This window comes from Bremia lactucae, linkage group LG6 (assembly GCF_004359215.1).
Source record: "Bremia lactucae strain SF5 linkage group LG6, whole genome shotgun sequence".
Taxonomy (NCBI): domain Eukaryota; phylum Oomycota; class Peronosporomycetes; order Peronosporales; family Peronosporaceae; genus Bremia; species Bremia lactucae.
The window spans coordinates 152,268-177,728 of record NC_090615.1 but is presented as its reverse complement, the minus strand read 5'-3'; the positions used below and the strand labels follow the sequence as shown (position 1 = coordinate 177,728).

Genomic DNA, 25,461 nt, shown 5'->3' with positions numbered 1-25,461 from the left:
GGAGAGAGGACGCATTGGCTCCTCAAGTACTTGCCGTACTAGGAAGTTCATTGCGCGGACCAGCAGCACAATGGTTCTTGCTGCATCAATCAGAAATTCACTCAGTCGACGAGTTTTTTCTAGCAGTGGAAAAGGAATTTGTTCCTGCGGATCTACAGCAACGTCTTCGAGACGACCTGCATCGGCTGAGACAAGCCAGTTGCAAAGGCTTAATGGACTACATTGCGAAATTTCGACACATTATTTCGCAAGTTGAGGACATGACTGAGATAGACCAAATAATCTATTTTCAACGAGGATTAAAAACAAGAACGCAAGAAGAAGTTCAATACCGACGGGGAAATACACTGTCGGAGGCTATTACTGTGGCGCTCGACTTTGAACGCGCACATTCGGTTGGTTATAATCACCATATCGCAACAACCCCTCGTCCTGGTCCACCAAATGTGGCCAGAGAATTAAACAATGAGCCAGAGCTGATGGAAATCGACAATGCTCGGCCATTTCATAGGTCTTCTCGCGTCCATAGCCGACGTCCAAATAAACCAAAGTGTGCGTACTGCAAAAAACTGGGGCACACGATTCAGCAGTGTTACAAGCGCAGGAACCAGCAAAATAGTCGCGGCAACGGATATCGTCGCGAGCGTGCAAACGTAAACTATTTCGAGAATGAGTCAGTCGAAGAAGAAACCATCGCGACTGTGTCAGATGAAAATATCACTACACTAAGTGAAGCTGACTTTGCTTCCTTCACGGGAAAAGATTTGATCGTCAAAAAGGGTCATCTTGACGATCGTGCTGTTAAAATAATGCTCGATTCTGGCGCCACATGCAATGTGGTAAAGCCGGGGTTGCTGCAACGCGTCACGTCTGAAGTGGCAATTCAAGTCACTCGTTTCGACGGCACTAATACCACCAAAAGAAAGGTGAAGAAAGGAGTCGCAAATATCTTCTTTGATGGTAATCAATTTTCTGACATTCCGGTCATCGAGTGGCCAATGAGCAATTCCCAAGATGTAATTCTGGGTAAGCCTTGGTTTACTGCGCACGAGCCAATAATAAATTGGCGTACTCATCAAGTTTCGTTCAAAGGTGGTAACATACCACATGATGAGGTTTTTGAACCGGTCATTATTTCCTCTGCCGACTTTTCAAGGAATTTGAAGACATCAAAATACGAAGAGGTCTATCGTGTCAAAATTTATCAAGAATCGGAATCTACAAAACCTCGGGAAAAACGGTTGAAGTCTTTACTTGATTCCTATAAAGATGTATTTCCGGAGAAGTTACCGAATTAATTGCCTCCTAATCGGTCAGTTGAATTTGAAATCAATATGCAACCCGGTGCGCAACCGAGTAATCGTCCGCCGTTTCGACTTTCACAAGTTGAACAAAATGCTTTACAGAAGTTTGTCGATGAGAACCTTTCCCGCGGATGGATCGAGCTTTCAGACTCGCCGTGGGTATCAAACATCTTTGGTATTCCAAAAAAGGACCCAAAAACCGGTACGAGTGTATCTCGTTCGGAATGGATTCGATCCGGAAACGCAAACATTTTGCTCCGTTGGGTGATTGACTTTCGTTACGTCAACTCAAAGTCAGTCGTCCCAAAAATACCTTTGCCGCGAATCGATGAATTGTTCGATAAAATGCAAGGTATGAGCTATTTCACAGTCATTGACTTAGCTCAGGGGTACCATCAGATGCGTATCCATCCGGATAGCAAGAAGTACACTGCGTTTCGTACATCTAATGAGACGTATCAGTGGTGCGTTGCTCCGATGGGTCTTGCTGGAATGCCTGGCATTTGGTCGCGCTTGATGCGTGTACTTTTTGGAAAGTTCCCATTTGTTGTGGTATATTTGGATGATATCTGCATATTTTCCGTCTCTTATGACGAACATCTTGGCCATCTTGCTATCGTGTTCGAAGTATTACGCAAGGAAACGCTATTCGCTCACATCGGCAAGTGCAAGTTTGCGCGTCAAGAGGTCAGCTTTTTGGGGCACACTGTTTCCAACAAAGGATTATCCGTTGATAATACGAAGACGGAAGCAATCGCTAAATGGCCACCACCTACCTCCGTAAAGGAATTGCAAAGTTTTCTTGGTCTTGCTGGTTATTATCGCCGCTTTATTCATCAGTTTGCGCACATAGTTCTGCCATTGAGTCATCTTGATAAGAAAGATTCTCCATGGCTGTGGAATGCAGAGCAGGAAGATTCCTTCACAAGGCTGAAGTCTGCCTTACAAGCTGCACCTGTGCTGACTCTGCCCAACTTTTCACGCCCATTTGTACTGACTACGGATGCATCAGGGTCGTGCGTGGGAGGTGTTTTATCGCAATTTCTCAATGGACATGACCATCCAATAGCGTTTTATTCAAAGAAGCTTGGAGTCCATGAGATTAATTGGCCTGCTCATGAAAAGGAGCTATTTGCAATTAAGGCGGGGTTAGACAAATGGCGTCATTACCTTTATGGTCACCAGTTTGAGATTTTCACGGACAATAGCGCCTGCTCTTGGCTGCTTCATCATCCGAAAGTCTCGCCGAAATTGGCTCGATACTTGACCACCTTCGCTCAATATACGTTTACTATACACCACATTAATGGTGCTTTAAACGTCGTAGCTGATGCTCTTTCGCGCCGGCCTGATGATACTGTCGTGGACAATATCCACTTCCATAAGTGCGATTCTAGTTGCCAACAACGAGGTACACGTTTACTTTGCTCACCCTCGGTGCCAACTCTGCCCCGGGAGGAGGCTGAGGCTCTGCAAGTTGCCACCTTAATGACAGCGTCGTATGTCGAGTTGTCACCAGAAGTTCGCAAGCTACTTCAACAAGGCTACGCCAGAGATGCTGAGTTTAAAGAAGCATGGAAAAACTCAAAAGCAAGCTCATTGTTTGTCAAGCAAGAAGACTTGCTGTTTTTGCGCACGTCAAATAAGCTTACACGTCTTTGCGTGCCCAGCAACAACCGTTTGCAAACGAAAGTAATATCGGAATATCATGATTCGGCAATAGCTGCTCATCCGGGCAATCGCAGAACATACTTGCGAGTGGCTCAGTGGTATTACTGGAAATCGTTTTAGAAAGACGTCAAGGAATATGTCAAAACCTGTGAAACCTGCGCACGTTGGAAACATGATAATCAACGAAAAAACGGATTACTCATGCCAATTCCAATACCAGAGGCTTGCTGGCAAGTGGTGTCAATGGACTTCATAACAGGGCTTCCTATGTCCAATGGATTTGATGCCATCCTAACTGTTGTCGATAAGTTTTCCAAACGAACGAAGTACGCAGCAGTGCACGTTAAGGATGATGCATGCACAACAGCAAAAGTATTTTTTGATGCTGTAGTTCGACACCATGGTCTTCCAGAAGTTATCATCAGTGACCGAGATAGCAAGTTCACGTCCATGTTTTGGAAGTCTTTGATGACGATCATCGGTGTTCGTCTAAGTATGACAACCGCTCATCGGGCTCAAGCCGATGGACAGACCGAGCGACAGAACCTTGTGGTAGAAGACGCACTCAGATGCATGGTATCTTACCATGGCACTGACTGGACCGAACACTTGGGAAGCATAGAGTATGCGCACTCTACACTGGTTAGTGCATCCACCGGATACTCTCCCTTCGAAATAGATACGGGAAGAAAGGAACGCTCTACATGGCAGAAGGCTCTAGGCTGGAATAGTCAACCAAAGGAGATTGACGTATACGCAAAAGAGTTTATCGAAGAACGAACAAAGATCATCGATCAGGCTCGCAGAAATCTCCTAAAAGCACAAGCTTCGCAAAAGCTATATTACGATCAAAAACGCCGAATAAATCAAGTTGAATTCAAGGTTGGAGATCTAGTTATGCTTGATACTCGCAGAATATCGTTGAAACATGCTGCGAAAGATATGGGGACACCACGAGCTAAGTTTGCGGCAAGAAAGGTGGGACCATTCGAAATTATCAAAATGATTAATCCGAATGTGGCAAGGCTTAAGTTACCACAAAGTATGAATAAGATTAATCCAACCTTTAATGTCGATGTTCTATCAAAGTATGAACCGACACCAGAAAAATTTCGAAGTCGTCCGATACCGAAAGCATCCAAATTCGTGGATAATGGCACAGCGGATCATCTTCAAGTTATTGAACGTCTCTTGAAGAAAAGCCAGTTCAATCGTCAACCATACTGGCTCGTACAATGGCATGGCGAAACTAAGGAAGAAGCCAGTTGGGAAAAAGAGAAAAATATTCGCCATGTCTCCCACTGGAAGGATCTCGTCGCCAACTTCAATCAGCGTCAACGAGAGATCAAATCGGGGAGGATGTAAGGACCAGTCATCTTGCTCAGCCCTTGACCACTCATTTCGACTTACCTTTTAAACCATTCATTTTCTTTAATTCAATTTTACATATGCGCCATAATAAAAACAAGTAAAAAGGTTTGCGCAATTAGGAGAGATGATACTCAGTAAGAATTAGATTAAGGATAGGCGATACCTTAAGGAGTATACCAAAAGTATCGGTTAGTTAAACTAATTTTAATTCAGTCGTAATTTACCCTCATCCTGACAAGTGGTAGCACTTGTTGGTCCTCCGCCCGCTTCTCCGCCGTCCGCTCGCTTCTTCGCCGTCCGCTCGCTTCTTCGCCGTCCGCTCGCTTCTTCGCCGTCTACTCGCTTCTTCGCCGTCTGCTCGCTTCTTCGCCGTCCGCTCGCTTCTTTGCCGTCCGTTCGCGCTTCGCTGGATTGCACTGCGTTGGATTGCCCAGCACTACTTGTAGCGTAAGGGATTCCACTCGCAGCCAGTAACGTACTGCTTGTAGCGTGGGAATTTCCGCTCGCAGTCAACTGCTCCATCCCTTTGGAAGCGCTGCGTAGCAGTTTTGAGTGTGTGGCTTTCAGTATCCACTGTAATTCTAAGCGTCTGCCTAGGCAGATATAGTCGCTTAGTCTGTGTGAGGTTGGGTCCGGCTTAACTCGGTGAAACAGTTAATCCATCTGGGATAAGGTTTAATCTCTAACGCATTACGCCTAAGAGCTAAAGTAAGTCGTTGAGTTCTATGAGCAAGAAGAGAAAGGCTACTACTCAGATTCCGTTTGACTGCAGTAAGGCTTTCCTCTTTGAGTACGGTGAAAAGTCTTCAAAGACTGCGAACGATCTGCTTGCGTCTTTACAAAAGACTCGGCGCATTGCAAAGATCTTAGCAAAGCAACTCACCAAGGAGAAAGCCTGCCTGCCCAAGCAAGGGTCCACCTTATCAGCTCCGCTACACGAAGTAGACGCGCTTTTGGAAGAAGCCGAGCGCACCATCTTAAAGGATCTTCGGTTTAACTTAAGAGACCTAAATAAACTAAACAACTAAGTCTTTTAAAAGTTCCGAACACATCTTCTTCCATTATGGGCCAACCCTCAAACGCCGAGCTAATGCAGCAAATGATGCATATGCTACAGCAACAACAAGAGTTGATCAAATCCTTGGCTAACTCCCAAAAAGAAGGTGGGCTTAAGGTGGACGGGCTAAGAATACCGACGTATAGCGGAAGGAGTGAAGAGTCGGTTCGACTTTATTACGCGCAAGTACAGCAATATTTTATTGCGCGCGGTACGAAGTGGAGAGAGGACGCATTGGCTCCTCAAGTACTTGCCGTACTAGGAAGTTCATTGCGCGGACCAGCAGCACAATGGTTCTTGCTGCATCAATCAGAAATTCACTCAGTCGACGAGTTTTTTCTAGCAGTGGAAAAGGAATTTGTTCCTGCGGATCTACAGCAACGTCTTCGAGACGACCTGCATCGGCTGAGACAAGCCAGTTGCAAAGGCTTAATGGACTACATTGCGAAATTTCGACACATTATTTCGCAAGTTGAGGACATGACTGAGATAGACCAAATAATCTATTTTCAACGAGGATTAAAAACAAGAACGCAAGAAGAAGTTCAATACCGACGGGGAAATACACTGTCGGAGGCTATTACTGTGGCGCTCGACTTTGAACGCGCACATTCGGTTGGTTATAATCACCATATCGCAACAACCCCTCGTCCTGGTCCACCAAATGTGGCCAGAGAATTAAACAATGAGCCAGAGCTGATGGAAATCGACAATGCTCGGCCATTTCATAGGTCTTCTCGCGTCCATAGCCGACGTCCAAATAAACCAAAGTGTGCGTACTGCAAAAAACTGGGGCACACGATTCAGCAGTGTTACAAGCGCAGGAACCAGCAAAATAGTCGCGGCAACGGATATCGTCGCGAGCGTGCAAACGTAAACTATTTCGAGAATGAGTCAGTCGAAGAAGAAACCATCGCGACTGTGTCAGATGAAAATATCACTACACTAAGTGAAGCTGACTTTGCTTCCTTCACGGGAAAAGATTTGATCGTCAAAAAGGGTCATCTTGACGATCGTGCTGTTAAAATAATGCTCGATTCTGGCGCCACATGCAATGTGGTAAAGCCGGGGTTGCTGCAACGCGTCACGTCTGAAGTGGCAATTCAAGTCACTCGTTTCGACGGCACTAATACCACCAAAAGAAAGGTGAAGAAAGGAGTCGCAAATATCTTCTTTGATGGTAATCAATTTTCTGACATTCCGGTCATCGAGTGGCCAATGAGCAATTCCCAAGATGTAATTCTGGGTAAGCCTTGGTTTACTGCGCACGAGCCAATAATAAATTGGCGTACTCATCAAGTTTCGTTCAAAGGTGGTAACATACCACATGATGAGGTTTTTGAACCGGTCATTATTTCCTCTGCCGACTTTTCAAGGAATTTGAAGACATCAAAATACGAAGAGGTCTATCGTGTCAAAATTTATCAAGAATCGGAATCTACAAAACCTCGGGAAAAACGGTTGAAGTCTTTACTTGATTCCTATAAAGATGTATTTCCGGAGAAGTTACCGAATTAATTGCCTCCTAATCGGTCAGTTGAATTTGAAATCAATATGCAACCCGGTGCGCAACCGAGTAATCGTCCGCCGTTTCGACTTTCACAAGTTGAACAAAATGCTTTACAGAAGTTTGTCGATGAGAACCTTTCCCGCGGATGGATCGAGCTTTCAGACTCGCCGTGGGTATCAAACATCTTTGGTATTCCAAAAAAGGACCCAAAAACCGGTACGAGTGTATCTCGTTCGGAATGGATTCGATCCGGAAACGCAAACATTTTGCTCCGTTGGGTGATTGACTTTCGTTACGTCAACTCAAAGTCAGTCGTCCCAAAAATACCTTTGCCGCGAATCGATGAATTGTTCGATAAAATGCAAGGTATGAGCTATTTCACAGTCATTGACTTAGCTCAGGGGTACCATCAGATGCGTATCCATCCGGATAGCAAGAAGTACACTGCGTTTCGTACATCTAATGAGACGTATCAGTGGTGCGTTGCTCCGATGGGTCTTGCTGGAATGCCTGGCATTTGGTCGCGCTTGATGCGTGTACTTTTTGGAAAGTTCCCATTTGTTGTGGTATATTTGGATGATATCTGCATATTTTCCGTCTCTTATGACGAACATCTTGGCCATCTTGCTATCGTGTTCGAAGTATTACGCAAGGAAACGCTATTCGCTCACATCGGCAACTGCAAGTTTGCGCGTCAAGAGGTCAGCTTTTTGGGGCAAACTGTTTCCAACAAAGGATTATCCGTTGATAATACGAAGACAGAAGCAATCGCTAAATGGCCACCACCTACCTCCGTAAAGGAATTGCAAAGTTTTCTTGATCTTGCTGGTTATTATCGCCGCATTATTCATCAGTTTGCGCACATAGTTCTGCCATTGAGTCATCTCGATAAGAAAGAATCTCCATGACTGTGGAATGCAGAACAAGAAGATTCCTTCACAAGGCTGAAGTCTGCCTTACAAGCTGCACCTGTGCTGACTCTGCCCAACTTTTCACGCCCATTTGTACTCACTACAGATGCATCAGGGTCGTGCGTGGGAGGTGTTTTATCGCAATTTCTCAATGGACATGACCATCCAAGAAGCTTGGAGTCCATGAGATTAATTGGCCTGCTCATGAAAAGGAGCTATTTGCAATTAAAGCGGGGTTAGACAAATGGCGTCATTACCTTTATGGTCACCAGTTTGAGATTTTCACGGACAATAGCGCCTGCTCTTGGCTGCTTCATCATCCGAAAGTCTCGCCGAAATTGGCTCGATACTTGACCACCTTCGCTCAATATACGTTTACTATACACCACATTAATGGTGCTTTAAACGTCGTAGCTGATGCTCTTTCGCGCCGGCCTGATGATACTGTCGTGGACAATATCCACTTCCATAAGTGCGATTCTAGTTGCCAACAACGAGGTACACGTTTACTTTGCTCACCCTCGGTGCCAACTCTGCCCCGGGAGGAGGCTGAGGCTCTGCAAGTTGCCACCTTAATGACAGCGTCGTATGTCGAGTTGTCACCAGAAGTTCGCAAGCTACTTCAACAAGGCTACGCCAGAGATGCTGAGTTTAAAGAAGCATGGAAAAACTCAAAAGCAAGCTCATTGTTTGTCAAGCAAGAAGACTTGCTGTTTTTGCGCACGTCAAATAAGCTTACACGTCTTTGCGTGCCCAGCAACAACCGTTTGCAAACGAAAGTAATATCGGAATATCATGATTCGGCAATAGCTGCTCATCCGGGCAATCGCAGAACATACTTGCGAGTGGCTCAGTGGTATTACTGGAAATCGTTTTAGAAAGACGTCAAGGAATATGTCAAAACCTGTGAAACCTGCGCACGTTGGAAACATGATAATCAACGAAAAAACGGATTACTCATGCCAATTCCAATACCAGAGGCTTGCTGGCAAGTGGTGTCAATGGACTTCATAACAGGGCTTCCTATGTCCAATGGATTTGATGCCATCCTAACTGTTGTCGATAAGTTTTCCAAACGAACGAAGTACGCAGCAGTGCACGTTAAGGATGATGCATGCACAACAGCAAAAGTATTTTTTGATGCTGTAGTTCGACACCATGGTCTTCCAGAAGTTATCATCAGTGACCGAGATAGCAAGTTCACGTCCATGTTTTGGAAGTCTTTGATGACGATCATCGGTGTTCGTCTAAGTATGACAACCGCTCATCGGGCTCAAGCCGATGGACAGACCGAGCGACAGAACCTTGTGGTAGAAGACGCACTCAGATGCATGGTATCTTACCATGGCACTGACTGGACCGAACACTTGGGAAGCATAGAGTATGCGCACTCTACACTGGTTAGTGCATCCACCGGATACTCTCCCTTCGAAATAGATACGGGAAGAAAGGAACGCTCTACATGGCAGAAGGCTCTAGGCTGGAATAGTCAACCAAAGGAGATTGACGTATACGCAAAAGAGTTTATCGAAGAACGAACAAAGATCATCGATCAGGCTCGCAGAAATCTCCTAAAAGCACAAGCTTCGCAAAAGCTATATTACGATCAAAAACGCCGAATAAATCAAGTTGAATTCAAGGTTGGAGATCTAGTTATGCTTGATACTCGCAGAATATCGTTGAAACATGCTGCGAAAGATATGGGGACACCACGAGCTAAGTTTGCGGCAAGAAAGGTGGGACCATTCGAAATTATCAAAATGATTAATCCGAATGTGGCAAGGCTTAAGTTACCACAAAGTATGAATAAGATTAATCCAACCTTTAATGTCGATGTTCTATCAAAGTATGAACCGACACCAGAAAAATTTCGAAGTCGTCCGATACCGAAAGCATCCAGATTCGTGGATAATGGCACAGCGGATCATCTTCAAGTTATTGTACGTCTCTTGAAGAAAAGCCAGTTCAATCGTCAACCATACTGGCTCGTACAATGGCATGGCGAAACTAAGGAAGAAGCCAGTTGGGAAAAAGAGAAAAATATTCGCCATGTCTCCCACTGGAAGGATCTCGTCGCCAACTTCAATCAGCGTCAACGAGAGATCAAATCGGGGAGGATGTAAGGACCAGTAATCTTGCTCAGCCCTTGACCACTCATTTCGACTTACCTTTTAAACCATTCATTTTCTTTAATTCACTTTTACATATGCGCCATAATAAAAACAAGTAAAAAGGTTTGCGCAATTAGGAGAGATGATACTCAGTAAGAATTAGATTAAGGATAGGCGATACCTTAAGGAGTATACCAAAAGTATCGGTTAGTTAAACTAATTTTAATTCAGTCGTAATTTACCCTCATCCTGACAGGGGGCACCTACTCGATAAAAACGAGGTCGAGCAATGGCTCCCACAAGAGAGAATCATGGTCGAGCAGGTCTCCCACTCAAGAGAACTGTGGTTAAGCAGGGGCTCTCACACGATCGACATGTGGTCGAACAGAGGTCCCTACAGCATGCGGCGACGGCCAAGCTTGCGATACTTCCGTCACATATATCTGGTGCGAATGGACAAGGCCTTCCAAATCTGGCAAGGAGGGGCTGACACCCCTTAATGTGACCCCGACCGACTTGGCGTCGATACATGTGTTGGAATACGTGAAAGTCAGCTTAAGACGCCGTCGATTTGTTGATGCCTTACAGCCACCTCGCACTGCTTCGTCCATAACACGGGTTCCAGTGCTATTTCACGTGCGACAAAAGCGCAGATTTAATTGATCAAATGTGCTTGATCATAGAGGAGGCCACGCACAGCATCTTCTCGCTCGAAGCGTACGAGTCCGCCCTTACGACCTACGAGTGCTGAACCAAAGTCAGCGCGGGAGGAGCGATTCGCGGCGCAAGATTGGACGCTTTAAGTTAATCACGCAACACGACCATTTAAATCGTCTGCGAATACGCAGACCTGTTCCTGACAAGATTTAGGCTGAACTCCCTACTGATCGGGGAAACAACACAAATTGACCTTATACCTGGGTCCAGGTACTGTGCGATGCGGCAGTGTCCGCTGCCGTGCGATCAAGGCAAGGCGATTGACGATATCTTCGAGGGCCACCGCAAAGCAGGCTTTGTGCGAGAGTGTATCGCTTCACCTCATCCTACCATCTCTGTAAAGAAGGCAACTGGTGGATGGCGTATTAATCACGCTTTTGATGAGCTGAATAATGCCACTATTCCACCGCAGACGCCAATTTCGGATGAGGACATAGCGCTGAAATCCATGTCTGGGAGTGCCACTTACAGTGCCATCGACTTGTGCGATGGCTGTTGCCGGATGTTAATGAAACTAAGCGGCATTTCTCTGACAGCGATCAGAACGCCGAGCGGCCTGCTTCAGAGGATGATTGGTAATACGATAGGGACTGAAGAACGCTCCGGCCACATTTATATGCATGGAGTCGCAAATGCTGCGACCACTCTAAGAATTTATGCCGAGCTACTTCGACAATTCTTTAGGCATAGTCGCGCTAAGGACGATCCCAGTGAAGTTAACGTACATTCGGGGAAAGATAATCAAGTATCTCAAGTGATGAGAGGCAGCGAACTAAACGCGAATTTAAAGAAGTATATATTTTGCGCGCCGGAAATCCCGGTGCTTGGCTGCTTCGTGAGTAAAGGGGGTTCGACCGATCATGAAAACATTTCATCAATCTTCTCATGGCCAACACCTACAAACCCGACAGAGTTGCGTCAATGGCTTGGTTCAGCAAATTATCTACACAAGTATTCAAGATGTATTGCTGGATCTATTCAGCGATTATCGTCACTTCTTAAGAAAGACGCCACGTGGTCGTGGCATCCCGTGAATCAGGTTGCCTTTGAATTCATGAAGAAGAGCCTGGCCTTGGCTCTAGTCTCGATGTTGCCAGACGAGTCCGAGCCCGCTTCTTGTCAATTGCGATGCCAGCGTTTTCTCGATTGGCTGCGCACTAATGCAATTCGACGTCCTGGTGTTTGTCGCCCGCTTCAGTAAAGTGAGTCCTCTAATCTTGTTACGGTGCAAATCGCCGGGGCTGAGACCGCGGTGCACTTCATCGACGCGGTATAGAGCATCATGGTCTTCCGGAGTCGGTTGTGTCCGGCCGCGATCCACAATTTACTTCTGCCTTCTAGACTGAACTGTTGGAGCTTCTTGGAAATACATTGCTGATGTCGACGGCGGTCCATTCACAGAGGATGGGCAAACTGAAGGCGTCAATCGCGATTTCGAAGACATTCTGCGCACCCATGCGACATCATTTACAAATTAATCTCCTCTCTACCGCTTGCTGAGCTCGCGCTAACAACGCTGAACCCGCTTTTACGGGTTTAACGACTTCGTCAGAAATGCGCGCCACCCTCGTGTTACCGCTCTACTCGCCGTGGGTAGCCCCATGGCGCTTCGTGGCTCCATGCTGGAGGTGGATACAGCCGATGTCGATAATCTAAGATTATCGAGTGCAGCTCACGCCATCACCAGCGCTAATGTGGTCACACGGTCGCAGGTACGGCAAATGATCTCGACGCCACCCAAAGTGGCGTCACCCTTGACTAGGTAGACTCATCAGACATTAATAAATCCGTCACCGAAAGCTCAGACGTCCGCGGCACCACCTAATGGGCTAATTACGCGCACGACCATCGGTGCGTCCGATCGACGACGTCACTGTGAGCGACTTTATTGCTGCAGCGGCAGTCAGCAAACTGGTTTGTCCGGGATACATTTTAGGCATCTGTGGACAACCAAAAAGAGAGCGCAGACAAACGTTAAAGAAAGACAGCGAATTTCATGAGTGAAAAAATTGTGTACTCTTGTCGAACGAGGGCATAAGAGACTCGGCAGTAACAAACTTGGGAGCGAGTAAGCTCGCTCCAAATATTTACTGGACCCTTTGAAGTACTTTAAAGAATTGGAGAGAAATTTATACTCCCGACAATTCCTCGTCCCTGATGTAGCACTGGATGTTCTACGTCGGACTGCTGAATGCGTATCTACAAGATAGAATTCCCAGTCTTCTCTGCAGATCGAGTCAGTGGTGCATCAACCGAGCGCCCTTACCGGCAAGGCCATCGCTGAGCCGACATCGGGCGAGGCTGCTATCCGATCTCGAAGGCGACCGACAAAATGGCGCTACAGTATTCTTACACGCTCGAGCAACTCACGTAGCGCGCTCTGTCGCTTCCTTCGCTTCGAACTGAGCATCACTGGCCCGGGTATGTCGCGGCGTCCTGATCGTTCTGGGAGACCAAGACAAACGCAGTACCATCGTGACGGTCCACCTCACCTTGTGGGTGCTGCGGGTGAAATATCGCTTGTTCGAGAGTTTGAAGCCAACCCGATTTCGATTGCTGAGGCTTCGGGTCACACCGAGGCGAGGATGAGTCACGATGATGTTCCGGCGAATGTAACAATCTGAGTTGCGAATGCAGTCTTCGTCTCGATGTCAGCATTTTGCTCTTGCTATTCCTGGCTTCATGATACGCAACAACTCGCCGTTTTAGATGCAAATGGCAAATGGAAGAAAAATATGGTGCCTTCTATCAGCAAACCTCAAAGGTAGAAGTTTTCAAAGTTCGCATGGCTCATGCACTCGGTATATCTTTTATCTGATATTACTAAAGCTTTTAGGCTCAATGACAGAGAGATACATGATATTCACGCTTATGGCCAACATACATCTGCTTGACGAGCTAACGTTCTGCAAGAAATCGACACTAGAATACGTCAAATGTATTCGATCTTGTAAGAAGGAAAATTAGTCGTTTCGGGCATGTATGCGTGTAGGCTGCTGCACTAGACCAATTGAAGACAGTCTTTGCGTCTACACCTTCGGCACTACTGCTACTAGCATCGCACATGGTCGAGCACTCGGAGCGAATAGCCTGTACCTCAGAAAGTCTATACTCACGAAAGGCATACAAAAGGAAATACTTTATTCCGCTTGCCCAAGTGGCATCGCTGCGCGCAAATGGGCCGTTTCTCCACGTCCACTATATAATGGACACAGATATTTCCAAGCTGCGCAAAGATGCCGCTCCAGGCCAGACCAAAAGTGCCCGGTAAATTAAAATACGTAGCCAAACTTCAGGTCTCAAAAAATCTTTTAAGGCTTTTAAATCTGCCATATTGTGCTCGCAAAGTCTGCAGTCTGGTCTGGCCGATGAAATTTGCTATAAAACTAAATAAAAACATTAGTAGTATAATGTAGAACCCAATGTGCTCAAAGACGATCATGCAGAAGATTTTGCGACAAAACATACCGCATTTTCGAGCGCTTCGAACATTTTTAGGCGAACTATGTGATCCCACAACAAACGTTGAGCAGGATGCGGTAGACCACATAAAGCGAGAATTTATCATCTATTGTCAACCTCCAGCGTAATGCCCGTCACTTCTACAAAATTTGCTGTTTTGGGTTGCATGAACGATATTATAACCGTCATTGAGCCGCTATTCCTTAATAGTGCTCGGCTTGTTAAGGCCGATGCTTGGTAGAACAAGACTTTGTAATTAGTCCTTGGTAGCAGGTATATTTTTAATGCCAGCAAGATATGACTGCAAGTTCTTCAATCGAAAGTTGGCTGCAAACCGAGTAGGACATGACTGCAACGATATCTTCATTGTCTACCACATAATTAAAAATCAGACGTATATATACGTACATATAAATAACGACAGCCTGATGGCAATTTTCGTAAATTCGTTGCAGCTATTGTTCCAACAACGCGTTGTGCCTGACAATCTTGGCATTCCACGTCTGTATGGAATTAGTAGGAAATGTCGGTGACAGCATACGTCTTCAAATGGAAAGTTTGGATTTTTCGTGCTTTTCAGAATCATGTCAAAGCATCAAAATTACCAATATGAGGTTAAGGCTCTCTTACCGAGAGAACATGTAATAGGGTACATACACATCGGTTGGTGGACCGTTGTTGTGGTTTGTTTATTAAATGAGTAAAATACCCTTTCATCCTATTTTAAAATAGTTAATTATCTATGATGGGTAACAAACGTGGTCGACGCCTGATAAAAATCTGGCGGCCTAAATCTATTTTTAAATTATCTAGAGTAAGGTTTTTAGAATTAAATAATTGAATAAAGTGCAGCTCCTCTTTTGATCTTAAACGTCTAAACCTTTCTGAAGACTTGCGCATTGTTTTGTGAGAGACAGAAGCCTTCTAAGGTACATACTCTCGGGCACTAGTTGCCAAATGGCTCTAAGAATCCCTGAATCCCTTGAACTAATATTTATTAAGCTTCAATAGCTTGTTCGAATCTATGAGTTGTTAAACCCATTAGTTATATAATACTTAGAAACTCTATGAGTCTAGAAGTCTTTTTCTGACTTAAGGAGCGAGGTAGCTCCGCTACACCTGGTGGCACTTGTAGTATAATACTTAGCCTTCACCAAAATGGAAACGTTTTCGGAACTTTTGGAGGCGCAACGCACAGCGTATGACAAGCTCAAAGCTTTGTTTGGGTTTGATTCATTATGTCCCAGGGACCAGAGGTTCTGCATGCAAGGCTTGAAGCCTTCATGCAATATGAATTCTCCCTATTTCTGCTAAAGTCTCGTCCATCAGCCTCTAAAAGCGTGAGTGGCGCCTGTTATTACTCTTCAGTAACGCGTTGAATCGTTTCTTGGAAAGTTGGTAAATATGTTGAGGGGGCTAAGGACGCAATTACCTAAGGTAAGTCCGGACCGTCTGCTAGTCTTGCAGAGATTATTGGTGGAGGTGATCGAGCCACCTTTGCTTGTTAAAGTCTGCTATGGAAATGGGCGCGGGAAGGAGAATTCGATGCACACAGAGCCATCCCATGCTACAGACCAATTTTTGCCTGCAGTAATCGCCATCGCACATTCCACGACCAGCTTCAAAACGACGCAATGACTGTTTATGTGCTGCTTTCAATGCGTGACTGGAAATCTAAAAATGGAAAGGGAAATAAAGCGCTCAAATAGCTGAGGCTAACCTTCTTCATGACGCTCTGCCATAATAGTCAGTTGCCTAAAGGGGCAAGGCGGAAGGTTTGTCATTTGCTAATTGTTTCTTTATCTCATTGAAAGTTTGAAGAGGCAAGATTTATCAATCATCTTATGAATGACATGTAAGTCATCCGTAGAGGACTGCATTTGAGCCCGTAATAAGCGCTTTCCATGCGTTGCGTTGTAGTATGCCCAAAACTGTTCATACTCTTCAACCATGATCTGACAAAATTTTCTTTGTATGGCAACCATTGCTGGTGCAGACCCTTTCAAGGAGGCATTCCTCTAAATATAGAGGAATGCCTCCTTGAAAGGGTCTGCTCAGCCGCTCGGTATATGTCCTCTGTTGCTGCATTGACGACAGCTCTCCAATGCTCCTGCATGAATGAATCGTACGCCGTTTGTCCTTCGTTGCCAGAAGTAAAATGCTTGCGCACGTTTCCAAAAATATTTTCTTCAATGTGCCAAATGCAAAGGATGGGTTTGCATGTTGGAAATACCCTTTCGAGTCCATTTATGAGTGCAGGGTCACGGTCTATTACAAATACAAGATTATCGCGTAGTATGTTTTTCGAATCAAAGCTCTAAATATTTGGAGCGAAAGTATCATCAAGGTATGCATAAACGCCACAATGCAAGGTATAAAACAAGAACAATTATGCTTGCCTCTTTTAATTGTGCTAAATTCCATTCGTAGTGCACCCTTGTTTCTTGTGGTAGAAAACAGAAGAATACAGTGAAAGTTTGGTTGGTAGGAATTGATGAAACACAGTGAGCGAGCGGCATTTTGTGCTTGTTGGTCTTGTAAGTTGAATCCATTACAAAGACCTCATTTGCACTCCACTGTACATTTGTGATGTTGACTGTGGGCTCAATGTACAATTGTGTAAGAATCTGATTCCCATCTCGCTTCATTGCCCACTTTACCGCCGAGTTTCCCTGACAGTCTAATAAAGTCTCAAGAGGCGATCGCCCTCCAAGTTCCTGATGCCGCAGAAGCTACTTTGCATTATAAAGATCTTGCGAAGTAGCGGAGCTGTCTTGGATGGCTATTTGCAATGCGCGCAAGCGATTCGCGGCGCAACACCTACGAGGTCTTGTTGCGCAATCAGAGGCAAATTTTGGCGGAGTACTTTGTTCCTTACTCGAGGATATGCTGCCACGTCGGCGGGCTCGTGGTTATGTACTGGCTCCATGATTTTCAAGCTACAAATTTCTAACTTGGTAATTTGTCGAATGCCTGCACAATCCCGCGCTACCTTTACATTGAAAGGCAAGTCGTTTTTTCTAGATTTCTCTGCAGGCCTTGCACCATGGCCCTCATATCGCTATATTCCATGGTGTTTGCAGCCGAACAGCACGCTTTTAAATTGGTTGCCCCCCTTCCCAAACCTTTAATGAGCGGATAGTACAGACATCGTACTTTTCGATTTCAGCGTGAGCTTCGAAAGCATCTTTTGCTGTTGCAATTGATGGGTACGTGTTTTCGGCTGGAGGAGCAAGAGGCATGGCAAAAGAAGTTTATACTACAGGTGCAGGCTCAGATCTCTCAACCTCGCTAAGGAAATCAACTTTTCAAAGTCTGCTACTTTTTTATACATTATGTATGTGACCGTTTGGTCGACTTTCCATAGCCCATACTATAAAATTGAAGGAGGGGTAATAAAACCCCGGTCTTGAAGAGACAAAATATTCCACATGCAATTTCTTAGAAATATTCATGTGTAAAACACCAAAAAGTTCAGCTTATCAAGCAGGACCTTTACATATGTCACGTAAAGGAGACATGGACGACGCTATAGATTTTAATGTCTCGTACCAATTCGCGCAATTACGTGATGGCGACAACCATATGTACGTACGTGTCATTTCTAAAGTTCCAACTTTAAGCTCTCATGTCGCGCATCGTGTTTTTGCTTTTCGGCATCGTCATCGCATTAGCCACAGCAGCACACGACTATCAATTATTGCGTCAACCAAGGGTGATCCAGTCCGACTGCGTGAAAAGATGGACTAGAGTAAGCTCCGAAAGCTTATCTCTAGACGATCGATCACTTATTCCGATGAAAACGAGTGAATTGCGGGTCGATTTAGCCGTCAAAGTCGCGCGGTTTCGAAGTAACTACGTGAATTTCAATACGAGATCGTATAATGGACACATACCCGCCCCCACGATTAAAGTGTGTCCAGGAGACCGTCTTATTCTCACGCTTACGAACTTATTGGAGGCTGGTTCAAATAACAACACCAACGTGCATCTGCATGGGATGCACTTGTCACCGATGGGCGACGCTGACAATGTCGTGCCGAATGTCAAGCCAAAAGGCCAACGTCGATATACGTATGACATTCGACGGGATCACCCAGCAGGAACGTTCTGGTATCACCCGCACTCGCACGGCAACTCGAATTCTCAATTGAATGGAATGATGGCAGGTGCGCTCATTGTTGTCGACCGTCCGCGTGATTTTCCAGCCGACTTGATGGCAATGGAAGACCTTGTCTTACTATTGCAAGCACTTTGTATTGAAAATTGCTTAAACCCTCGTGATAATTTACAAGAAGCGATTGAGAATAAGCAGAGCAGCCACCATAGAAGACTCGAGAGCGGCGCAGGTGTGTGGAATACCGATCTCCGAATTGTCGAAGATGACGCGGACGTTCCATTAAATGACACGTCTTTGCCCACAGTGTTTGTGAATGGACAGTATCTGCCTACGCTCCAGTTATCCGTCGGCCAGTATAAGCGCTTGCGGTTTGTCAATGCCATTGCGAATAATGTCGCGGAGCTTGTAACGACTTACCAAAGTGGCTGCGTGTTCACAGTGCTCGCCATGGACGGTATCTACTATGAACAACCGAAAGCGAAGAATGTGATTGTGATCCCACCAGGAGGTCGGGCGGACTTGTCGATAGTTTGTTCGGAAATGGGAACGTTTTACATTGAAACCGACTGTGCAAGCTCGCGCAATAGTTTACTAGGTCTTGTAAATCAACATCGCGTACCATCGCAGCGCATTGTAAAACTCGAGGTCGCTCATCAGGAGATTGACGATGCAGACGTTGACTTTGGTAGCCCTTTTAAGTATATGCGTCTCCCCACGACACTGCCAAAGCGACCTGCGTATATGGACGATACTATCGGGACACCCGCGTCACGGCCTATGATAGAGAAGAAGAATCAACACGATTTTGAGTTTTCTGTATGGATGGAAGAGAACCTTATGTATGGTGTTAATCACAAGAAGCTGGACATGACGCAGACGACTTACTCGATGCCTGTGAATGAAATGCAGCAGTGGGAAATTTCGATTAAAGATTACCGGAAGGAATCTATTTGGAACTGTAATCTGATTGACAACCATACGAGGGTGGCACGACAATTAACCGCGGCACATTATTGCCATACTATGAGTCACCCATTCCACATGCACTCGACACATTTTCAAGTCTCAGATATGGATGACACTACCGACCCTGATGGCATTTTATTCGACGTGGGTGAATGGCGAGATACGCTGCCGCTCTTTCGCGGAGGAGTCCAAATCCGCTTCACTCCGCGCGAATACATGGTCGGGAACATTTTGGCCCATTGTCATTTCGCGTCCCATGTGGATGCAGGAATGGCCGAATTAATAAATGTGTACGACTCCAGCACTCGTGTCAATAGTGCGAGCAAAGCCGAAGAAATGGCCTCAGATGTGAGTGGTGAAGAGAAACGTGCGTCGGATGCAGATGAAGAAGACAAGGAATCTGCCTCGGATGAAGAGGAAGAAGACGATAGCGCAGTAGATGAAGACGAAGAAGAGGCAAGTGATGATATAGGGGACGTGGACGTGAAATTGGAGAAGTGATAATTAACAAATGTGTAAATTTTACGTGTCGTCAGCAATAAATTGCAAAATTAACGTTTTGACTTTTACAAATTTCTACAAACTCTCCAACATGACATTCCGGAGACTTTTTGCATAGCTCGAGTTCCAATTTCGCATGAAAATATCCTCCAGTGCCTTTCGTGTTGGTTCGTGGTTTGTATTAACGCTTGCACCTGCCGTGGTGTAGAAGTAGCCCCATTCCATGTTGCTCGTTCCCACATTCGCACGAGTATCCGTGACAATGTATTTTGCGTGATTAACGCGTGTGTAAGACGGCCAAGAAGCTTTCGGTCTACTCCGAGACGTGGTGTTTTGCCAACCTGGCACGCGGAATAGCTTGATTTCAAGTCGTCCAGAACACCGCGCGTGCGTGTGTTGGCAGTATTCTGCCTGCTGTTCCAATGTGGCAAGTGCATTGAGCATTTGAGGACTGCTGTGCTGCCACTGACTGATCAATAGACGAACTCGCAGTCCAGGCTTGCTGTATACACCAGCAAGCAGTGCGTCCGTAAGAGCTGGCCAGTACAATGGACCAGGTGTATACATCGAAAACGGCTCAAAGTCCATGACACTAAGACTGACAAATGCTTTGGCCGATCGGATCGTGTATACAAGCGCGTGTTCGTCAAATGCTCGCGAGTGTCCAGCTGTCGCCTCTAAAGGAGCTGCTGAGATAAACATTTCGCACGCCTTAGACACACTTTTACTATCGCGGTTTGAAAGCGTCAAGAATGAAGTCTGCAGCTGATGCGAGATATTGCCAAGTGCTGAGAAACCTGCTACTACGAACGGATCCTCGCTTCTTGATTCCTTTGCTAAATAGAGTGACCACTTTGGTACTTGCAATGTGTGCTGATACTTCTCAGAATAGTAGCTGTCTGTCTCAACCGGGAGCAACTCGGGTGAGGCAAACAACCACCACGTTTCAAATAGTTTGCTTACATCTTGAATCACACTAGAAGACGGCAATAAGTTCTCCATAATCACACCAACCTCCATCACTTGGGCCAGCGATTTCCAGTCCATATTTGCACTCCCCACGTACGCATGGCGATTGTCAAAGATCCATATCTTTTGATGCAAAATGCCGCTGCCATACCACTCGGGACCACTCCAGCACCGTACTTGAATGTAACCTTTGGTTGCATTCACGAGTATCTCAACTTCATGTGGTAAGGGAGTACAAGACATTTGATCCGTTGGTTTTGACGTTAAAACGCGCAGTGCTACACCTCGAAGTGCCGCATCTTTTAGAGCCAAGAGCAGGTTTTTGCCTCGATCGGCGCCAAATTGTGTCATCTCAGCGTCAGAGTAGCTTTTTCGGTCCTCTTCACCTAATAGATCCCAGTACATGGCGCTGAGATCAATAGAGTGCTTTGCATTTCGGACATGGCAAGTGAGTGCCTCGAAAGTCTGCAAATTACTTGATGATAGATTTAAATCTCCAAGAGGCAGCGTTTCAACCAATGAAATTGTCGCATTATTGGTGAACAAGCTGTTCGAGTCCGAATCAGATGGCCATGTCGGCTCAAAGACGCGCGGCTTTGAAGCACTCGAGGTGTCGGCAACTTTAATGGTGCGAGGTTTTATGCGAATCCATACAAGGAAAATGCAAGAGACGGCCCAGAACAGCCCAAATACCACAGCTACGTCGCCGCGTCTCGCTCGCCGCGACATCGCTTTTTAAAATCTTCAAGTATCATCCTAATTTCTGATTCTTACACGTCGGTCACATTCAGACAACAATCCTTCATTAAATTCAATTGTTGTTGACTGGCAGACACTAGTTCAGTATGCAGTCCAGGAAGGCCAAACGAAAGCAAACGCGCGAGGACAAGAAGCGTGAAAAGTTCAAGCGCCAGTGCAAAGAGACGAATGAAGTAGCTAAAGCCAATTCCTATGTCCCAAGTAACAACAAAGCTACAGAACGCAGCAAGAAATCCCGGATAGGGACGCGGCCTCAGAAAATCACAAACAAATTTCACGAATTTATTGCGGAAGAAGCAAACGCACGAGCAGGTTCTTTATAGCTTTAGTAAAATATAGTTGCTGTATATTTATGTTAAGGATTTAGCCAAAAATCAGGTAAAAATTTAGTAACAGGGTGTGTTGATGCAACGTAGCAAGTTCTAGTGCAGAGGACAAGGAGATAAAAGCTTTGGAAGCCAAATTGGGACTCGGGTCATCGTCCGCTAGTAAATCTGCATCCGCGCTGAAGAAGCTCAAAAAGTGGGCACCAACACGATTTTTGATAAAACTTATTCGTAAGGAGTCGCTGACATTGTGGCTCTTCGTTGACTTGTACCAGGGAATTTGCAAAAGATGGACTTGGCGAAGACTTTGCCGACTTTTTATCAGAACTGGACACTATCACAGAGTAAAAGCTGACTTGTTTGGTGGCATATAGACGATATTTTCATGTGTTTTGTGGCAATATTCTAGGGTGGTGAAAAATCGTCCAAATGTGGCAAAGCCTACTGAAGCACAAATGGAGATTGCGAAAATAAAGATTAAAATCAATGCAAGCGGAAATAATTCTAATGGCAATGATAATTTAGAAATGGATGAAGCAACGCGACGAGAAATGGAAATGTTGCAGGCTGAAGACTCCGAGTTTCTAAAGGGTTTGGACGAGTTGCCAACCGACGAATCCGAATCCGAGTCGGAGGATCTTACACAGTTTTATTCGGAGGATGAGGACTCTGACGACAATGATGTAGCTCAAGCAAATGCACTACGAAATCAGCAGCTATCTGCTGTTGAAATTGATGAGATCGGTGAAAGCAGATTAGACCTTGAAACAAAGAGCAAAAGCAAGCTGGAAGAAGGAGACGTTAATGGGTCCGATGTTAAAAGTGCTATAGAGGAGTCGACGGCTGTGGACGAAAGTTTACGGATTGAAGAAGATATTTACGGTCGACCTGTAATAAGAACAAGGGATGGAACGAAACCTCCGTCGACGTACCTACCTCCGCATCTTCGTCGGAAAGCTCAGTCGGAAGCCGATACAATAACAGTCACCGATAAGGTGAAGCCTTTGCATATGGACGAGCAGGCCATGCGAGAGCTGACACGACGCATTAATGGCCAGCTTAATCGCATTTCCGAGTCTAACATGGAGTACGTTTTTTTCACACCCTATTGATATTTATTTACGAATGTCTAACGATGTTTTAAGATCAATCGCGCTGGAAATGGAACGTATTTACCGTGACAATGGTCGGTCGCTTGTGAATGGAATTTTATTCGATAAACTTCTTCAAACAACGTGCCATCCTCGCCAGGTAATGGCGTCGCTTATCAAAGTCTGCAGCGCTTTAGTAGCAGCTTTGTATCACAGCGTTGGCAGCGAAGTTGGTGGTTTTTTTGTTGAGAAATTGACACGGAAGCTAGTTGAGAGCGTGGCAGAGGAGATTAAGCTCATTGAATTGAATCAATCCAAACTCGAGGACAATACGGAAGATGAAAGCAGCAGAACGTCTAAAGTGCCCGTGAATTTGATGCTGTTCGTAATGATGCTGTACAACTTTGGAGTTGTGCACTGCAGCCTCGTGTACGATCTCTTTCGATCTTTTGTGCAGAGTTTCTCGACCACCGACATTGAGCTCATTCACCAACTCTTAAAAATTGGCGGTGCACAGCTTCGTGCGGACGATCCCGACGCTTTGCGTCAGATGGTGGCCGCCGTGCAGCAAAAAGTAGGTGAGGTGCATCATACGATTGATAAAACGCAACCTCCGGAACGTATCGGCTTTGTTCTCGACCTAATTTATGATCTTAACAAGTCGTCCAAGCAAGCTAAGCGAAGAACAGATAGTGCAAGTGGTGGGGTCCTTGACTTTGCGCCATTAAAAAAGTGGCTTGGTCGCGTAAAGACACGATGCGGGAATGCCAACAATCCGCTACGTGTGTCGTTGCAGGAGCTTTTACACGCGGATGAAGATGGTCGCTGGTGGATTGTCGGAGGTACGTGGGTCGGCTTCCAGCAAAAGTTGGCCAGTGACGACGTTAATGACGACGAAAACGCTGTGGAGACCAACCGATTACTCCAACTTGCAGAAAAACAGCGCATGAATACTGACGTTCGCAAGAAAATATTTGTGGCGCTGATGGGTGCTAATGACTGCTTTGATGCGTATGAGCGATTGATGCAATTGCATTTAAAAGAAAAACAGGAACGCGAAATCGTGCGCGTTTTGCTGCGCTGCGGTGGCCAAGAGAATCGATTTAACAAGTTTTACCTTGCACTGGCTGAAAAATTGTGTGAAATGGATTCGCGGTACAAATTTACCTTCCAGCTTGCATTTTGGGATATTTTCAAGCAAATGGAGACATTGAAACCCCGGACGTTATTCAACCAAGCCCAAATTCTGGCTGGCCTGGTGCTTCGGGGACACTTGTCCCTTTCGTGCTTAAAGGTGCTCGACTTTACGCAATTAGAAGAAAAGAGTATTTTGTTTCTACGTGTTATTATGGAAGAAATCCTTAAAGTCGAGAGCGAATTCGAAATGGCGCAGGTGTTTCATCGCCTGCTACAGACGAAGAAGGCCCAGCTTACAATTGACGGACTCGCGGTGTTTTTTCACCAACATTTAACAAGTTTTTGCAACGAGCCAGATCAAAAAGTGCAAACGTTATTGAAACGACGTGTTAAGAGTGTCAAAAGCTTACTGGACCAACTAGCCAAGTCTGCTGCGCTTGCAGATAGAGAAGCTAAATATTAAGACAACTTTGGGATTTTCATGCAATGTCTATTAAGTTTTTTATATGTTTGCACTTATAAAATTTAATCTTCTTCAACAGTTTTGATAAATTTTGCAGGGTTGCCTGCATAAACACTCATGGGAGGAACGTCCTTGGTCACCACACTACCAGCGTTAATGACGGCACCGTAACCAATAGTAATTCCAGGCAAAATCACAGCATGCCACCAATCCAAACGTCATCCTCTATCGTGATTGGCTTTCCCAGTTCGTACCCTAAATTCCGTGCCTTTGGGCCTAATGGGTGCGTCGCCGTATAGAGCTGCACGTTTGGGGCTAACATGACTCGGTTTCCGATAGTGATTGCATAAACGTCGAGCAAGACACAATTATAGTTCATGCAGACGTCATCTCCCAACCGAATGTTAGAGCCGTAGTCGCATCGAAACGGCATTTCGATCAAGCACTTCTGGCCCTTCGTTCCTAGTAGCTTATTAAGGATTTCTTGGGCTTCCTCGGTCTCAGCACCATCGAGTTCGTTATATATTTTCACCAACCTGCGAGCTTCCTGTCGGGTCTGAAGCAGATCGGCGTCCATAGTAGAGCTCCCCCTTCAGCATTTTAGACCCATTCTTCAATGAAGAGCAGATTGCAAACTAATGAACGCAGTTTTGATACATTGTGGAGCACACATAATTATGCTACTAGTATCATTTAAAAATTGAAATAGAGACTTTTTGATAGATGACAAGTATATTTAATATTGTAAGTCTTCATCTTGTACAAGGTAAGCTCAAATTGAATAACAGTATCAATTTTAGAATGTAGTTGGACGAGTCTTTATTTCTGTATTTAAATTCAAGTTTTTATTCCCATAAATTTTAAGATAGTCCTTTTTCCTTACTCAACTAAAATGGCCCCATTATTACATATTTGTGATTCGATGTAGCCACAACCCTTAATTATCTATTTCTGTATATATGAGAGTAGCGTAATGGTAGCAACTTGCTTGCGCTCATGGTGGGTACAAAGAAAG

General features: G+C 45.3%; 6 protein-coding genes across 6 annotated transcripts; 4 read left to right on the top strand and 2 right to left on the bottom strand.

The window, feature by feature from the left end:
* Nucleotides 1-13,374: 13,374 nt before the first annotated feature.
* Nucleotides 13,375-13,923, top strand: CCR75_005041 (uncharacterized protein; the record flags this gene model as incomplete). The annotated part of the gene is made up of 3 exons (XM_067963126.1): nt 13,375-13,453; nt 13,489-13,583; nt 13,645-13,923. The coding sequence occupies 3 exons, from the start codon at nt 13,375-13,377 to the stop codon at nt 13,921-13,923; spliced, it is 453 nt and encodes a 150-aa protein (XP_067819008.1).
* Nucleotides 13,924-17,633: 3,710 nt separating this feature from the next.
* On the top strand, nt 17,634-17,864 carry CCR75_005042 (uncharacterized protein; the record flags this gene model as incomplete). The annotated part of the gene is made up of 1 exon (XM_067963127.1): nt 17,634-17,864. The coding sequence occupies one exon, from the start codon at nt 17,634-17,636 to the stop codon at nt 17,862-17,864; it is 231 nt and encodes a 76-aa protein (XP_067819136.1).
* A 46-nt stretch (nt 17,865-17,910) lies between these two features.
* CCR75_005043 (uncharacterized protein) lies at nt 17,911-19,701 on the top strand (the record flags this gene model as incomplete). The annotated part of the gene is made up of 1 exon (XM_067963128.1): nt 17,911-19,701. The coding sequence occupies one exon, from the start codon at nt 17,911-17,913 to the stop codon at nt 19,699-19,701; it is 1,791 nt and encodes a 596-aa protein (XP_067818967.1).
* Nucleotides 19,702-19,776: 75 nt separating this feature from the next.
* On the bottom strand, nt 19,777-21,399 carry CCR75_005044 (uncharacterized protein; the record flags this gene model as incomplete). Its single annotated transcript, XM_067963129.1, has 1 exon — nt 19,777-21,399. One exon carries the CDS (start codon nt 21,397-21,399, stop codon nt 19,777-19,779), a length of 1,623 nt encoding a protein of 540 aa, XP_067819003.1.
* On the top strand, nt 21,361-24,446 carry CCR75_005045 (uncharacterized protein; the record flags this gene model as incomplete). Its single annotated transcript, XM_067963130.1, has 6 exons — nt 21,361-21,418; nt 21,503-21,741; nt 21,846-21,951; nt 22,031-22,099; nt 22,165-22,842; nt 22,901-24,446. Exons 2-6 carry the CDS (start codon nt 21,516-21,518, stop codon nt 24,444-24,446), a joined length of 2,625 nt encoding a protein of 874 aa, XP_067819004.1. The 5' UTR covers nt 21,361-21,418; nt 21,503-21,515.
* A 193-nt stretch (nt 24,447-24,639) lies between these two features.
* On the bottom strand, nt 24,640-25,023 carry CCR75_005046 (uncharacterized protein; the record flags this gene model as incomplete). Its single annotated transcript, XM_067963131.1, has 1 exon — nt 24,640-25,023. The coding sequence occupies one exon, from the start codon at nt 25,021-25,023 to the stop codon at nt 24,640-24,642; it is 384 nt and encodes a 127-aa protein (XP_067819005.1).
* Between the last annotated feature and the right edge of the window lie 438 nt (nt 25,024-25,461).